General features: G+C 60.2%; 1 protein-coding gene across 3 annotated transcripts in view; it reads right to left on the bottom strand.

Moving 5' to 3' along the window:
• Positions 1-2,332: 2,332 nt before the first annotated feature.
• FOXP4 (forkhead box P4) overlaps positions 2,333-15,558 on the bottom strand; it is a 33,920-nt gene continuing 20,694 nt past the window's right edge. The window contains exons 1-12 of one of the 3 annotated variants that reach the window (XM_040643453.1): positions 14,252-14,588; positions 13,915-14,128; positions 13,532-13,636; positions 12,647-12,734; positions 11,504-11,587; positions 11,205-11,376; positions 11,047-11,123; positions 9,983-10,084; positions 6,433-6,554; positions 5,434-5,500; positions 4,731-4,900; positions 2,333-4,278 (exon numbers count right to left, since the gene is read on the bottom strand). In XM_040643453.1, the coding sequence (XP_040499387.1) occupies positions 4,131-4,278; positions 4,731-4,900; positions 5,434-5,500; positions 6,433-6,554; positions 9,983-10,084; positions 11,047-11,123; positions 11,205-11,376; positions 11,504-11,587; positions 12,647-12,734; positions 13,532-13,636; positions 13,915-14,128; positions 14,252-14,573 (1,671 nt within the window). In that variant the 5' untranslated portion in view covers positions 14,574-14,588 and the 3' untranslated portion in view covers positions 2,333-4,130. Of the gene's footprint in view, positions 4,279-4,730; positions 4,901-5,433; positions 5,501-6,432; positions 6,555-9,982; positions 10,085-11,046; positions 11,124-11,204; positions 11,413-11,503; positions 11,588-12,646; positions 12,735-13,531; positions 13,637-13,914; positions 14,129-14,251; positions 14,589-15,558 lie in introns of those variants that run through there. The other 2 variants (XM_040643454.1, XM_040643455.1) reach the window with 2 other exon arrangements.

Genomic DNA, 15,558 nt, shown 5'->3' with positions numbered 1-15,558 from the left:
GGGGTGACCAGTTAACAGTGGAGGGAAGAACTTTACGAATGTGAGGGGAAGGGGGTCTTCTGTCCGTGCAGAGCTGAGTGCTACCTTCTCATCCCCAAAATATCCGACTTGGAGTAACCCTCTTTTTTGCCAGCCTGAGAACAGGTTCAGCAGAGAGCCTCCCTCTCGCTGTCAGGGCAGAAAGGCTAAGACCAGGGTAAGCCGCCGCCAGCACGAACCACCTGCCCCCTATTGCGGGGAACAGCAGTAGGAAGGAGAGATGAGCAGTAGGCAGTACTTCCCGGCAGCAAAACACGACAGGGGTCTTGGGGGGGTGGTTCTTATTTAGAAGAAGGTCATGGGAGGGGGCCCCCTCCATGGAAGCTGAGATCAGTAAGAAAATGAGTTATGGAGGGGTGCCTGGGTAGCTCAGGTGGTTGGGTGTCTGCCTTTGGCTCGGGTCATGATCCCAGGATGCTGGGATGGAGTCCCACATTGGGCTCCTTGCTCAGTGGGGAGTCTGCTTCTCCCTCTGCCTGCTGTTCCCCCTGCTTGTGCGCACGCGCACGCTCTCTCTCTCTCTCTCTAATAATAAATAAAATCTTTTAAAAAATGAGTTCTGGCGTTGTAAGCGTGGTGCATATGCAAAAGGTGGTAGCTCACAGCAGTCTCCTGTTGCTCACATTACAAGACCCTCTCCTCCGTCAAAGCCTGAGATAGAGCCTCACTCCATGTCCAAGTGCACTGACGAGACATTTGCTTTATCTCTGGGGAAGGAATTAAAAACCAAAACCAAAACTCTAGTTGAAGCAGAGGAAACTGAAGTTAGACTGCTGGAAGGACTGTTGTGAGAGTGAGGCTGGGTGTCATCTCTGGTGCAGGAAGGATGTCCATGGGGCTTGTCTGTAGACCAGAGAACTTCTCCCAGAGTAGAGTAAGGGAGCTGGGAGCTTGGCAGCAGACACCTCTGGATTCTCTGGGGCTTTGGAGGGGCTGGTGGATCTCCCAGGGGAAGTGGTGGTGATGAAATCGTGGGTAATCCACTGCAGGGGAGGCTGCCGTCCACACGTCTGACAGAGCAGCTAGTTCTCCAGAAAGGGCCGGCAGCCTTCACAGAGGGCAGGGAGGGCCAACCCATGGGTGGAGGCTTGGGGGGTACTCAGACTCCAGGCCGAGCTCCCCTGGCCTGACCTCAGAGGCCGGGCCCTCTGAGATGCCCTGAGGAGGAATGGGGAATTCACCCCAGGCTCTCAGCAAGTGTCCGGAAGATTAGGGCGGGTGTGTGTGTGTGTGTGTGTGTGTGTGTGTGTCCAGAGGTGAGGCATTGAAATGGGAGAGACGCAGAAGATAACAGATCATGGTGGAAAGCAGCAGGAAAGGACAAGACAGTTCTGAGACAGAAGCCAGTGAAGACTCCCATTTCCAGATCCTGCCCCCTTTCCTACCCCACTTCCCCATCCCACCCCCAAGTTTGGTTTTTGGAAAGTTCCAGCAGTTTGGTGATTTGGGGGAAGGTTTCCAACTGGATTGCTTTCTCCAGACCCACCCTACCTCCCCGCTTTCCCCCCAGGACACACATTCTTTCTGGGGGCCCCCGTCCCAGGATAGAGGTCTGGGGGCCCTGCCCTTGAGGAGGAAGTGTTGGGAAGGTGCTCAAGGTGCTGGAAGAAGGGAACTGGTAGATGAGACTGGTGGGTGCTGGGCACTGGACACTGAGGTGGGCGGGGCTCCCCTGCTTGGGAGGAGCCAAGAATTGCTGTGGGATGCAAGGCTGAGGGAGGTGTCAGGACACTAGACTTCCTCTGTTCCTTCCCTCCCCTAACTGTCCAGGGTGCCCCTGCCCGTGCATTAGAGTAACCCCTTTCCTGACCCTGAGCCCACCAGCAGGACACTGACCCCACACTAGGCGGCAGGCACGCGCCCACTGACAGCCCCATCCCCACACACATGCATTCCCTCCCGCCCCCCCAAGACAGGGTGATAGGCCCAGAAGAGCATCTTCAGGGCCCTGTGGCAGCAACCCTCTCCAGCCCTGAAGGAAATCTCTGGGCTGAACACACCCTTGGAGGAAGGGGCAGGGACGGGCAAGAAGGAATTGTGACTTAGGGAGAAAGCAGAATGACCCAGAGACCTGCTTTGAAAGAAAATACCAGAGAATGTGGATGACAGTGGAAGAAGTGGGCAGGAGGAGTAGAGAGAGGGGGCCCCTCTGGTCCTGGCCCATGCATGCACTCCCAGAAAGCACCCCCACAGAGCCCCCACTGTCCGTGGCGGCCTGCTGCCCTCAGCCCCCCAGAGCAATCTTTCCACTTTCGTGTCCTTCCCCCCTCACCTTGGTGACACACGCAGGGCCCGGTGAATAGAGGACGTTTAATATTTCTGTGCTGGTCAAACAGAACACAGGTGGGGAGTACATAGGGGAGGGGGCGGAGGGCCCCCTCCCTCTCAGGAGGGGTGGCTTGTGAAGGGGTGTATGTGGGGGTGGGGGGGTCTTGGGAAATAGTCCAAGGAGTCTTCTCAGCAAAGGGGCCTGGCCTGGGGTATCGTGAGGATCCAATACACCCAGTCCTTGGCCTAAGTTGGGGTCCCCCATAGGGGGTCTGTGGAGTCTCACTTTTTTTTTTTTCCAGCTCCTTTGCTGGAATCCACACTCCCAGCGTGATGGGGGACTTGGTCCTAGTGAGGGGTCTGGAGAGCCCCCAGGAAGCAGCCCAGGGTTGGGACTAGGGCTCGAGGCCCACCACCGAAGGAGAGGAGAACCCCTTGGGGTGCTGAGGGCAGTGCGCCTCCTTCCCTCACCCTCTTTCTTCCTCCAGGCTGGCCAAGAGCAGAGTGGGGGTGAGCAGGGCCCCTAGCCTCTGCTGAGTCCCAGGGTCCTCGGGGTGGGTGGAGGAAGGGTGGAGAGAGGGTCTGGGCCACCAACAGACACTGTAAACTTTGGTTTAAAACAATAACTTAAGTGGAGGGAGGGCTTCCAGCCTGGGGCCAGGGTCGGAAGGAGGAGCAGGGGTGTGGGAGGCGACAAAGGAAAAAGCCAACAGAAAGTTTTGGTTTTTGCTTCCGGCATAAGAAAGGTCTTTGGTCATTGGTTTAACTGGGGGAGGTGGGGGAGTGGAGAGGGGTCAGGGAGGGGTGCTAAGGGTGAGGCAGGACTGTAAGGGGGGACCTGTAGGCTGGGGCGAACCTGTCGGGGTCACAGCAGCCACCTGCCCCTCAGGCCTGATTTCAGCCTGGCCTTTCCTGTGACCGAGGCAGGACGCTTCCTGGTGGCACGGGCATGACCCCAGCTCCAGCCTCAAGGGCAGCTCGGCTCCCTTCAGCGGCTCCCCCTCCTTTAGCCCACCTGGCACAGACCTCTGTGAGAGGGCAGGCACTGGGCCTCTTCCTCTGCTCCCGGGGGGTGGGAGCAGCTGAGAGCACCCAGTGCGGGGGGTAGAGGCCCAGTTCAGCCTGGGTTCTGTCTCGGGTCAAGGGCAGGGGCTGGAGCCAGGCAGCCTGGCTCCCACCGACCCCCACGGAGCATACAACTTGTCCCGCCCCAGCTGTGGCTTTTGAGTGGGCACAGCTGAGGGGGCCTGGTTTCTTCTGGGGATGGTCTGAAACTTCAGCTCCCCCGCCCTAGGCGGGGGCAGGGGCGCGAGTTGGGGGCAGCGGGGAGATTTCTTCACAGTACGGAAAAGAAGGTGGAAGGGAGCACAAATTAGGAAAATGGGGGGCCTCTGGCCAGAAAACACTGCCAGAGCCAGGTGCGAGGGGCCCTGGGTTTGAGAGGGGTGGCTTAGCCCCGCCTGCGGGTCTCCATGGCGCTGAGGGGCCCTGTAAGGGAGAGCTGGTGGGGGAGGAGGGCCCTGCTGCTGCTGGTGGTTGGGGGGAGGTGGTATTCAGATGTAGGGGAGGGTCTGAGGAAGGGTCTGGGCCCTCCGGGGCCTCTGCCGGTCCCAGACCAGGGGTTCTGTGTCCCCTCAGGGGTGGGACCGTCCCTGCCCCCGAGCGTCTGTCAGTCAGGTCACGTTGGGAGTCGCCGGCCCAGCCCCCCCATCTGAGTCCTGGAAGTGCCTTGAGGTTTGGGCGGGGCTGAGGAGTGGGGGTAGGTGGGGCCTGGGTTCCAGAAGGAGGGGTCTCACCCCTGCCCAGCCTGCCCCTAGAGGCCCTTAGGACAGTTCCTCTCCTGGCAGCTCCTCCTCCAGGTCCCTGTCTTCTGGAGGCCCCGCGGTGCTGGGGTTGGGGGGGCCCAGGGGGGGGCCCGGCCGCCTGTCTTCCTCTGCCTCGGCTGGCTCCTCTTTCACCTGCACCTGGTGGCTGTGACAGAAGGGATCGTGTGGGCACCCCAGGGGCCTTCCCCTGTCCCCCAAACATCCAGAATTTGGGGATGCAGTGGGGGGTAGTCCCAGCTCGCCTCCCCAGGACTGCATCATCCCTGAGCCCCTGGGGCCAGCCGTCTGTCTTAGGTCTGATCTCCCCAGGAGCTCTCCTCTGAGGAAGGGGGAGGTTGGGACGGACAGAGGTTGCCTTGGGTAGGGCAGGAGACAGAACAGTGGGAGAGGAGGAAGCAGAAGAGGAAGAAAGCTGCAAGAAAGAGGGGAATAAGAAGGGAGAGGGGAGGGAAGGGTGCCATGAGAAGGGAGAGAGAGACAGAGGTCACTTGTTCTGAGAAGACACATGTATGTGTGTGGGGGGGTGATAAGATGGGGATCCCACCCGCAGGGGCGTTTGGAGGGCACTGGGGTGGGGGCTCCATGCCTCGTGCTCACCTGTACTGGGGCGGGGAGAGGCGAGGGGGGCTGCTGCTGCCATTGCTGGGCAGCGGCTCCACGGGGGCACCCACTTCGTCGTGGCTGAGGGGCAGGAGGCTGCTGGCAGAGCCTGGGTTCAGCATGCCAGGGCTGTTGAGGAGGGGGAAGCTGCTCTCGGCCAGGGCAGCCTGGAGGGCACAGGGTTGGCCCTGTGAGCCGGCTCCACGCAGCCAAGTGCGTCGCTGCCCCCCACCCCCACCCAGCGAGCCTCCAGGAGTCTCTGTGAGGACCCCGCCTGCGGATCTATCTGGGCAGCTCCCCGCCAGGCCTCCCTGACACAGCACACTCCTCCAAGGCCAGATCTTGACCCTGACCTGCTGCCTCCCAGCCTTCCTGGGAGCCTGGGCCTGACCTATCCCTTCCCAGGAGGCAGAGGACCCCCAGACTGACGAGCCAGGTAACGGGCCCCCACTGGTGATGCCAACCTCCCTCCTTGCTCTCTGCTCCGCCTGAAGCCAGCCTTGAAAGTAGAGGTGGGGGCTGAGCCCCGAGCTGGGCTAGGGCAGAGGGGCTGGGGTTTGGGCCACCCATAGTGGTTTTCAGCCTCCTGCCTCTCCTCTGACTGACGGGCCCTCGGCAGGGGAGAGCGGGGGAAGGTCAGTGTGTGTGGGCAGGAAAGCGAGGGGCCAGGAGCGAAGGGGCTCTGGTCAGGGGCGCTCACCTGGTAGCTGGCATTAAGTGCCCCGTAACTGAGGCCCGAGATCATGCTTTTCACCAGGGTGGGGCTCCTGGAAGACAGAGAAGGCGCAGGTTGGTCTGTTCATTCACTTACCTCTCCTTCACACCCTGACCCTTACTAGGCCCTGCTCTGTGCCACGGTCCGCTCCATTCCCGATCCTAGGAGGCCGCAGCAGGGTCAGTGCCCTCTGCTGAGTTTTATTCAAGCCTCGTGCTGACAGGGCACGGCGCGGACGCACAGCCCCCATCACAGCTCCCGTGCTGAGGCTTTCAGGGGCTCTGGGGAGGGTACGGCGTCTCAGAGCTGGCAAGGGGGAACAGGGTTCCCTCCCCACGCCTGTTTTTGCATGACGCCACCCCAGCGGGTTTTCTCTGTTGTTTCCGGGGTCCGGCAGGTCCAAGCTAGAGCCCTGACAGTCCCATATCTGTAACGCCCACATGATCTTGCCATCCTGAATTCTGGGACATCTAATCGCCATGCGCTCAGCCGGTCCCCGTGCACTCCATGCCGAAGGCTTTTCTGCATGGGAATTGCAGTGTTCGGGAGCTGGGTCAGGTAAAGCAATGGTTCAAGGCTGTCCCTCTTCCATAAGGATTCATCCCTACCTGCCATTTACAGAGCATCTAAGAGAGGTTAAGGAGCTGGCCCCAGGTCACCCAGCCAGCGAGAAGCAGAGGTGCACTGGAACCCAGGTCTTCTAGCTGGCATCTGCCCATGTCCCAGCTCTGGCCAGGGCAACTTTGGTCTCTGTCTCTTTCTGGTCCCAGGCCCCAGGCTCCTTCCCTCAGTCAAGAACAGGGATAGAAGAAGACATAAATGTCCTCTGTCTGCAATCACCTGTCCTTCCAGATCCCGGGCTCCCCTGGGTTCCTCCACCCCTTTCCTCCCCACCCCTGAAGTGGGAAGGACTGGGTACACAGAGGTATCCTGGAGAGAAATCGGGGGGGGGGGGTGCCTCTGCTCAGGGCGGGGCCTACATACCCCGTCATCTTTGGCGGCCTCCGCTTCTGATACTCGCGTTCGTCCACAGTCCACACGGCGCCCTTGACGTTCTCCACGCGCACGAAGCACTTGTGCAGGCTGAGGTTGTGCCGCACAGCATTCTGGGGGTGCAGCGACAGGGCGCATGCTCAGAGGCCGCCTGCTCGGCCCCTTCCCCGCTCTGGCGAGCACACCCAGCAAAGTCCCTGTCCCACTGCGTCCCACCTCCCCAGGCCCAAGGCCATGCAGGCTGCCACGGGGAGGAGTCCCCCGGCCCCTCTCCTGCCCTTGACCCAGGGTCTGCCAGGGTCTTCGTTGCTGACAACCCATTTCATGCCCCACTCCGCTTCTCCCTGCCATGTTTTGGAAAAGCCCGTCTCCCAACTAAACACCAGCCGGTGGAAATCATTTGTTCCCCAGCAGCACCGACCAGACACAGGTAGCTGTTACCTGGGGCCCCTGGTCCCATGAGCCCGCATTCGGGCCCTGGCCCACCAGCAAGCCTGGAACCTGTTATCTCAGGCGGGTGCAGAGTTTCCATGCGGCTTTACAAGTTTTGGAAATAAATCAGGAACCCTCGCTGCAACCTTCTTTAGCCCCTGGGAGTGTGGGAGCCATGGCTTTGAGAAGAGACAGCCTAAGAGCATGAGGCACACAGCAGGCCTCTAATATACACTTGTTGAAATAAACTGGCAGGAAGGAGAGCATGGGTTTAGTAGCTGTGAGGCAGGAAGAGGAGAGAAAAGAGGAAAAGTCACCTTGTCGCTCCCACCTCCTCCTGGCAGGGTGACTTCAGGAATTGAGGCCATCTGAATTGTAGGACACTTGGGTGGGGGGGGGTGGCCCCATCCCCCCCCAGGGGGCCTAGATGAGGGCCCGAGCCCGCCCACTCCCTCCAGGTCCCTCAGTCCTGTCCCTGTACTTTCCTCTAGCAGCTTCACCCACCTCCCCCCCAGCCATCCCTGTCCCTGTTACCTGTCCTCCGTTAGCCTCCCCCGCCTCACCCCCATCCTTGTCTCCTCTTTACATTTCTAAATGGGGGAAGAAAGCCGGCAGGGCGGGCAGCCCGTGCCCCTGGAGATCCCCTCTCCCTCTCTCCCTTCCAACTCTTGCCACTTGCAACTGGCCCGATTTCATTACCAATTTTAATTTGCCTCTAATTAAATCCTGTGTATTTTTCCGACTCGCTTGCTAATCCACGAGGGAGGCGGGCGGCTGGAGTGGAATCTCTTGGAGCGATAATTACAAAGGGCCTAATCACGCCGGGGCTCCTGCCTCGGAATAAATTTGCCCGCATTACGGGGCTCCGATCCTCCGCTTTGCAAATGAGAATGACCCCAATTTCCGAGGATGGCCTCACCGGGGCTTTTTTCCCTCATTTCGAAGCCTGATTCGTGATGAGAGACTAATTCGTTACGCTGAAACATTAACGGCAATTTAAGGGGTCTGGCGGGGGCTGCGTAAACAAAAGGACGGGCCCACAACATGGGCCCTGGGAGAGGATGGACACAGGGGGAGGGCTGGTGAGGACCATCAGCTTGGCAGATGGCAGCTCTGTCCTCGGACGAATGGCAGCTGGCCGGCCCACGCTGGCTCCTGACCCTTCTGCCCTGGTCCGAAGTGGACAGCATCTCAGGGTGTGGGCCAGAGAGGGTGAAAGAGGGAGGACTGGAGGTGGACGAGGAGTTGAGGAGAAGAGGGACCTCAAGGAGCAGATAAATGGGTGGATGGTGGAAGGCGAAGAGCTGGGTGTAGACACGGTACGTTTCCCAAGGAACATGAATGAAGCTTGGCTGCAAAAATCTTGAAGGTCAAAGTGGACCTCAAGCTGAGATAGATTCTGCTGTGCCACAGGGAGGGCGGGCACAGGTAGTGCCCGAAGTGGCAGAGGCCCCAGCAGAGTGCCGCTCACTAGGAAGGTAACCTGCTTGTTCACTAGCCTTGCACCAGGACCTACACAAGGTGAGGGGGCGTGGAGGTGGACACCTGGGGGCGAGAGACACACCACTGGGATGACCCTGGCTGGGCGACCGTGAAAAGTGGCATGGAAGGCCAAAGGGGCTTGGCTAAACGGGAAGGGCTTCAAGGTGGTCCTTGAGGGGTTTAAGGAAGTCACCCAAACCAGCTCCTCCTGACCTCAAGAAAGGAGGGTGGGTGGGTGAGGGACACCCTGCCCCCGAGGAGGAAGCTACTGGGGCTCTCTATTTTCATCCCGACAGGTTAACCTGCATTGTGAACAGAAACATTAGATAACAATTGTAATGATCCTTTATGTTTGTGTAGGACTCATCATTTTCTAAAACCCAGTATCCAAACTGGCCTGGAGGTTGGAGACTGGGCAGGGTGGTCCCCAAAAGGCCCTGCAGGCTCACGGAGTGGGCAGGATTGTGGGTGGCAGGAAATGACGTCACTCACAGCCAATCAGAGCAGCTGTCCCAGCCCCGAAGCCTCTCTCCCCAGCTTTGGGAATTGGGCTCGTGGGGATACGGAAGGTCATGAAGCAGTCTCTCCTGCTGCAGTTAGCACATTTCAGGGCAGAGGAGCCTGGGCCCTAGGCAGACCCTACCCAGTTTAGCACTGGTGGGGAGGGGGCCTCAGTGACACTTGTTGAAAGCTGGCTAGGTGGTGGGGAGGTAGTTCGTTTTGTTGCAGTTCCTGAGCTTGCCAGCAGGGGGACTCAAGAGCCAGGGATCCAATTAAGGTTCTGAGCTAAGGACTCCTTCCCTGGTGTCTAACCTTCCCTGCAGGGCGCCAACACTCCCTTCTCCTTCCCTCCACCCCCTTCCAATTTAGATATCACTTTCCACTCTGCTGCACAGACACTAATATTCTCACCCATCAGACAGACAGACGGACACACACACACACACCCTCCCATCTTGGCTATGGGAAAACAAATGGCTGTGCCCCAGTCCACATCTCTGTGTCCCATTTTTTTAAGGTCCCTCCCTTCCTTGCCTCCGGTCCCCTGAGAAAACTCTATGGCTGAAGGTGGTGAAATGACTAATTGGATGGAGACAATTATCTTCCTGCCTCCATGGCAGAATTGGGGAGAGGGTGGGGGTGCCTGTGGTTGTGTTCCCGGGCACAGTCCACGGGTCTTGTCCAGCTGGTCCCTGTGTCCACGCCTGCACACTGCCCACCCCACCCCGGGCTTCAGAACATGCACCTTTAGCCAAAGTACCCAGACCCGTAGGGTCTCTTGAGAGTGTAACCCAGGCCTCCCTAACAGGCTCGGGCATTACTGACTCCCAGAGGCCCTACTTTGTGGGGCCTATGGGGGAGCACTCCACGGAAGAGGAGGATTTCTTCCCAGAAAGAAGGCAGCACAAGGCTGGAAAGAAGGGGCTACTGAGGGGCAGTTAGAGAACATTCCATAGCCCATGCTGAGGGTAGAGGGGCCCATGATGCAGCCCATGCCCTGCTGGGGCCATTTCTGCAGAACGCCCCTCTGAGGGGACTAAATGCGATGCAGCCTTGGTCTCAAGGGGAGGTGGAGATGTCTGAGGGTGACTGGGGCTCTTGGCCAGGAGGAAGGAGCATGCCTCACCTTCCAGGTGGCAGTGTTTCTCCGGAAATAGGCGAACATCCTGGTGAACCAGTTATAGATCTCATTCAGGGTCAGCTGCCTGTCGGGAGTTTCCAGAATGGCCTGTCGGCCAGAAAGAAACAGAGAGACCCTCAGTCTGGGCCTTGAAGGGTCATAGGCCTGTGCTCTCTCCCTTCTGCCTGGCCCCTGCCTCTCACCCCAAGAACAGAAAACACCGACTACAGAGGCTTGTGGACAGGAGGACTGGTGGGTGTTGTCGATGCCCTGAGTGGGGCAGGCTGCTTAGAGCCCAGCCAGAGGCCAAAGGAAACATGAGCCTCGAGGCCCATGCATTTGTGCAAGGAGCACATGATTTCCTTCTGGAGGGAAACTGGCATCAAGGGCCCCCGCCCTGTAATGAAAATGAAGCAGCATTCTCAGAGAGAGAGATCCATGGGTGGGGGCTGGTTGTAATTTATCCTGATTTTGGCAAAGGGCGCCCTAAGCATGAGATGGGGTATGTGTGCGTATATGAGGACATGTGTGCGGATGTGTGTGCCAGCGTGGGAGGTCAGAGCAAGAGGATGTCTGTGCAAATGTCCATTCAGATGAATATTACATGAGCATTAAGACTGAGGGAGAGAACTGAGGGGTGTGTGTGTGTGTGTGTGAGAGAGAGAGAGAGAGAGAGAGAGAGAGAGCTGGCAGGGAGGGGGGGGGAAGAGGGAGAGAGAGAGGCAGGCAGGCAGCAAGCAACTGAGAGTGACCGTAAGTCTATCAGAAAAATAGTCTCCCAGAAGCGTGTGTACAAGGGAATGAGAGAATGAATGACACAGTGGGTGTGAGTAGCAAAACCCAGGGCGCATGCCCCCAGAGAGACGCCGCAGAAGCAGTGCACGGACTCAGATGGAGCCTGTGCGAGAGGCCACAGCCGGGAAGGCTAGCCTGCATGCCACTGGGAGAGGACAGGTGCAGGAGGGGACGTCTCTCCTCCGGCCCCAGGACACTTGTGGAGGCTGGGACGCTGAGGTGGGGGTGCAGCCTGCGTGCCCTCCCCACCCCCTCTGTCTACCTTCCGTGCTCACCTGGCGGATGAGGGAGGCGTAGGTGAAGGGGGGCCTGACGTCGGCGTTCTTGTAGAACTCGTGATTCTGGGCCAGCTCTGGGGGCAAGAGGCAGAGGGTGAGGTACCCGGATGGGGGTCCAGCTTGGGGGGGGAAACGACCCTCCTGGCAGTCCTTACCCGAGGAGATGGGGGAGCAGAACTTGTCACTGCTCCTCCGGCGGGCAGGGCCCCCGCTGTGCAGGGGGGCAGAGCTGAGGCCGGGTGGCCGTAGGGGGGTGACGGGGGCAGCGGCTGAGGTGGGGGGGTGCACAAGACCATCTGGGAACGAGTCTGCTGCAGAGACGGGCACCTTGGAGAATGAGGAGGAGCCGGGGACCGGGTTCAGCTGTGAGCAACGGGGAGGGTGCTGAGACCAGCGCCAAGGGTGGGGGTCCCGGGGGTCCTGGGAGGGCCGCAGGGAGGGGAGAGTCACTCACTGGCTGGCTGAAGGGCTTGGGCTCGGAGGGCCGCATGTGCAGGTGGGCCATCATGGCCTGCAGCCTCTCACTCTCCTTGGCGAGCTGTGGAGAGGCGGGAGGTGGGCAGGAGCTGAGCCCCCAAGGGTCCGGTCCTCTTCCTCCTCCACATCCCACCTCTCCCCCACCAGACACCCAAAAAAACCCCTCTTCCCACCATCCCTCTCCTGCATCTCCAGCATCTGGCTCCCTCTGTCCCCTGCTCCTAAGTGGCCTCGGCTCTGCTCTGCGCCCTTCTACCCTCAAGGCCAGGGCCTGGGGTTGCCGGCTCTGTGAAGCCCTCCTCACTTCCCCTCCAGACCGGGCATCCCAGGCCCGAGCTCAGCGAGCCGCTGAGCTACAGGCCAGGGGCCCCCTTGCTAACAACACATGCTTTTTCTCCCCATCGAAGGCAGAGGCTGTGGCTGAACAACACCCAAGTTCAGTGGCACTTGTGTGTGAGAGGGTCCTCGCCCAATGAATGGAAACACAGGAATGGATGAATGATTCATTCACCCCCATTCATAAATTCAATAGGTCTTTCACAACTACCCTCTCATGGCAGGGCACTCTGCTAGGTGCCAGATGGAAATGGGTACATGTCCACCATTCTGCCTGCTGGACTGTCGTGAGTGCTACGTGTTACAGGGTGTAGCGTCGGGAGCCGACTGCTGCGGTTCTGACCCTGTCTCTGCCACCCGCTAGGGTGAGTGACTGGAAGCAAGTCACTGCACTTCTCTGGGCCTCAGTTTTCCATACCTGTAAAGTGGGGATGAGAATAGTACCTGCCATATACGGTTGTTTAGAGGATTCCTGGAGTTCTACAGGTAAAGTATTTAAGTCAGCACCGAGTGACGCGCTCCATACGGTAGCTGTGTGTATTTTTATTGTTTTTGTACAGATGCTGCTCTTCTGGGCCTCCCAGCAGATACACCCCCACCTTGGTTTGCACCTGAGAATCTAACTGTAATCATCTCATGACCTTGGCACTTAGGAGCAAGAAAGCATAAGACGAGCCGTCCTCAACACCCTCTAAAGCCCTCCTGGAAATTCAGTGCTGAGGGTGGGGCAGGGCCCAAAGAGGGACGGCGTTCCCGCACCCCGCCCGCGTCCTCAGAGCCGCACCTGGATCTCCAGCTGCTGGACCACCTGCATCTGCACCCGGCACTGGGCTGTGCTCCGGTCATCCAGGGCGTGCTCTGTGTTGAGGTGTCTTCGGGGTAGGAGGGGGCAGAGAAGACACAGTTGGCCCTGCTTTGCAGGCCTGCGGCCCCCACCCGCCCATCCCGTGCTCCCATCCCGCCCATGGCCTGGAAAGCAGACAGACCTAGAGATACAAAGGGAAAGAGGTGGGAAAAAAAAGAAAAAAACAAAAAAAACCAAAAACCGGGGCAACGAAGGAAGCCGCCTTCTCGTCAGCCTCCTTTGATGTCTTTGCTAAAATCCCAGCTACAGAGAGATCTAATTGCAAATGAACTAATTAAGTAAACCTCTGACGAAGCGTGAAAACAATTTGTTTGACCCTGATGCTGCAAGGGTCTGGGAGACAGCGGAGTTAATCAGTCAGTGACAGAGCCTGGCACGGCTGTGGCAGCTGGCCGCCTGCTGCCAGCCGCCTGGCCGCCTCCCGCCCTGCCTGTCCACCGGCCTTCCGGCCTGTCACTAGGCCATCAGTCTCCCGGGCTGAGTCTGGGGGAAGCTGGGGAGGGCGGCGGGGGCATCCTCTCCTGCTCCTCACACCCCTACCCTGAGGGGCTCTGACAGCCTGGGGATGGGGCTTAAGGAGGCTGCAGGCCCCTGAAAATACAGATGGGGGAGGTGGGGATCAGGGAGCTGGTGGGGGCAGGAAAGAAGCTAGGCTAGGTGCCCCAGGGGTGAGGACAGCAGGACAGCTGGTGGCTGAAGGCCCAAGGAAGGGCAAGCTAGGTGGCCGGCGGGGGAGGTGAGGGGCCCTGTGGAAAGGCTGCTGGAGGGTGGGGGGACAGAACGTGGTGGGGGGGCGACACCTACTTGATAAACTGGCCCAGGTCTTCACACAGGGTCTCACAGCCTGGCCACTTACACTCTCCGTGTCCGTAGAGGGGGTGGGAGCCTGGCGTCTCCTCGTGGGAGGAGCTAGGAGAGCAAGAGGGAGGCAGTGGTCAGGGACCCCGAAGACCCCAACAGCCCTGGGTCCAGCTCGGGCCGGCTCCCCTGCTGGTGATGTTTCTGTCCCTAATACGGGTTTCCCAGAGGCTGAGAACAATTCTGTGAGCCCTGGGAGAGGGGTCAATTTCCGGGTCCCCAAACTCCGCCTCCCCCCCATCCCTCACTGTGGGTGCCATCCCTCGGGGTCCAGGGGTGCCCCCCCCCCGGCAGGTGTACAGTGCCCTCTCCCAGCCTGGGCCCTGCACCTGTCTCTCCGAGGTGTGAGCACAGTGGGCTGTCCGTTGGGCAGGGTGTGGTGGGAGAGGGAGGGTGAGACTTTGGGGGGGGCGGCAAACGAGGTAGCGGTGGTGGCTGAGCCGCTGAGGTCCAGCCCCTCCTGCTTGACGCTGTCCTCGGCGGGCTGCCCAGGGGCACCCTCGCCCTTCCACAGCTGGGGCAGGTCCGTCGGGCACACGGCTGCTGCGGGAGAGAGAGAGGCGGGAGGCTGGCAGGGCCCCAGGAACCCACGGGGCCTCCAACCCGGCCCTGGGAGCGGGGAGGGAGGGGGAGCCGCGGGCCGGGTCCGGGCTGGGGGGCACTCACCTTGCGGGAGGGTCTGCAGGGGCCCCGAGGCTTGGCTGGGCTGCAGGCTGACCAGCCCCTGTCTCTGCAGGCTGAGCAGGTGCTGCTGCTGCAACTGTTGCATTTGCAGGAGCTGCTGCTGGAAGGCCAGCTGCTTGTTCCCCAGGGCCTGGTGGGGGGCCCGAGGGGGCGGGCAGAGAGGGGTGCCATCAGCCTCGGGCACGCCCTCTGGCCCCCACGCTGCGGCCACCCCCTCCCAGGGCCTGTCAGCCCCCGGAGCTGTCGTAGTGGCGTCCGCGGCTGCAGCCTCTCTGCTCCCGGCCCAGCTTCCATAGGGCTGCATGCCTCCTCGCAGTAAACACACGCATGCACGCACGCACGCACACGCGCAAACACACACAGCAGACCCAGACGCTCAGCACGACGCCCTCCCTGCTCCCGCCCCCCTCCTTCCGCTGCCTCAGCTCCCCGCACCGCAGCTGTGCTCGCCTGGAAAGGGGGGGGCTCTCATCACAATGATCGATGAGCCTGTCAGACTCCGGGGGCCACTCCCGCCTGGCGGGCACCCTTCCCACATGCCCGGGTGCCCCCCTTCCGCGCTGAGGAGGGGGCCTACCCCCTCCAGCTCCTCTCCTCTCCTGCTTCTTAGATACAGGGAATCAAAGAGTCTGACGGGACTTTAAAAGATCCACATCAGCTGGTCATTGGGACCCAGGCCTGGGGAAGAGTCACATCTCTACTGCTCAGGCACACACTTGCTCACTGGCTCGCTGGAGGTCTGGAGCTCTGCTCTCTCCCTCCCCCTCCTTCCCCCCCACATTCAGTTCTTCACACAGGCACTGACAAGTCAGCCCGTCAGCAAGTCTTTTCTGAGCCCCAGAAGCCAAGCCAGTCCTGGGTGCTCGGGAGGCAGGGACGTCTCTGCCTGCCTGCCTGCCCTGGGGGTGGGGTGGGGGGCTGGCTATTCAATAAAGCCAGCCTACAGATAATGCAGGGAACGCAACAGCGACAAGACCTTGCCGGGGAGGCTGAGGGCGTTGGGAAATGACTGGGCGTAAGCAAGGCAGCGTTCTGGGAAGAGGCAACTCAGGACCTGGCTGTGGTTTGGCCAGCAGGAGGGAGGCACGTGTCTGGGGCACGGAGGCGGAGCCCAGGGGCCTGGTGTGGAAGCTCTGGAGGCCCTGTGGCCCAGGAGAGGCCGGGGATGTAGGCTGGGGTGTTCTCTGGAGGGGAAGGGTAGGATGTGACAAGAAGTGGCAGAGGTTGGGGCACGGCTGAAGGGAGCATGGCAAGTGGTTTGCTGAGGGACTAGAAGGTGGGGGGGGGGG

The sequence above is a fragment of the Ursus maritimus genome, unplaced genomic scaffold (genome assembly GCF_017311325.1).
Source record: "Ursus maritimus isolate PB19 unplaced genomic scaffold, ASM1731132v1 scaffold_29, whole genome shotgun sequence".
NCBI lineage: Eukaryota > Metazoa > Chordata > Mammalia > Carnivora > Ursidae > Ursus > Ursus maritimus.
Note: the sequence above shows the minus strand (reverse complement) of the source record. Positions and strands in the feature narration are given on the sequence as shown.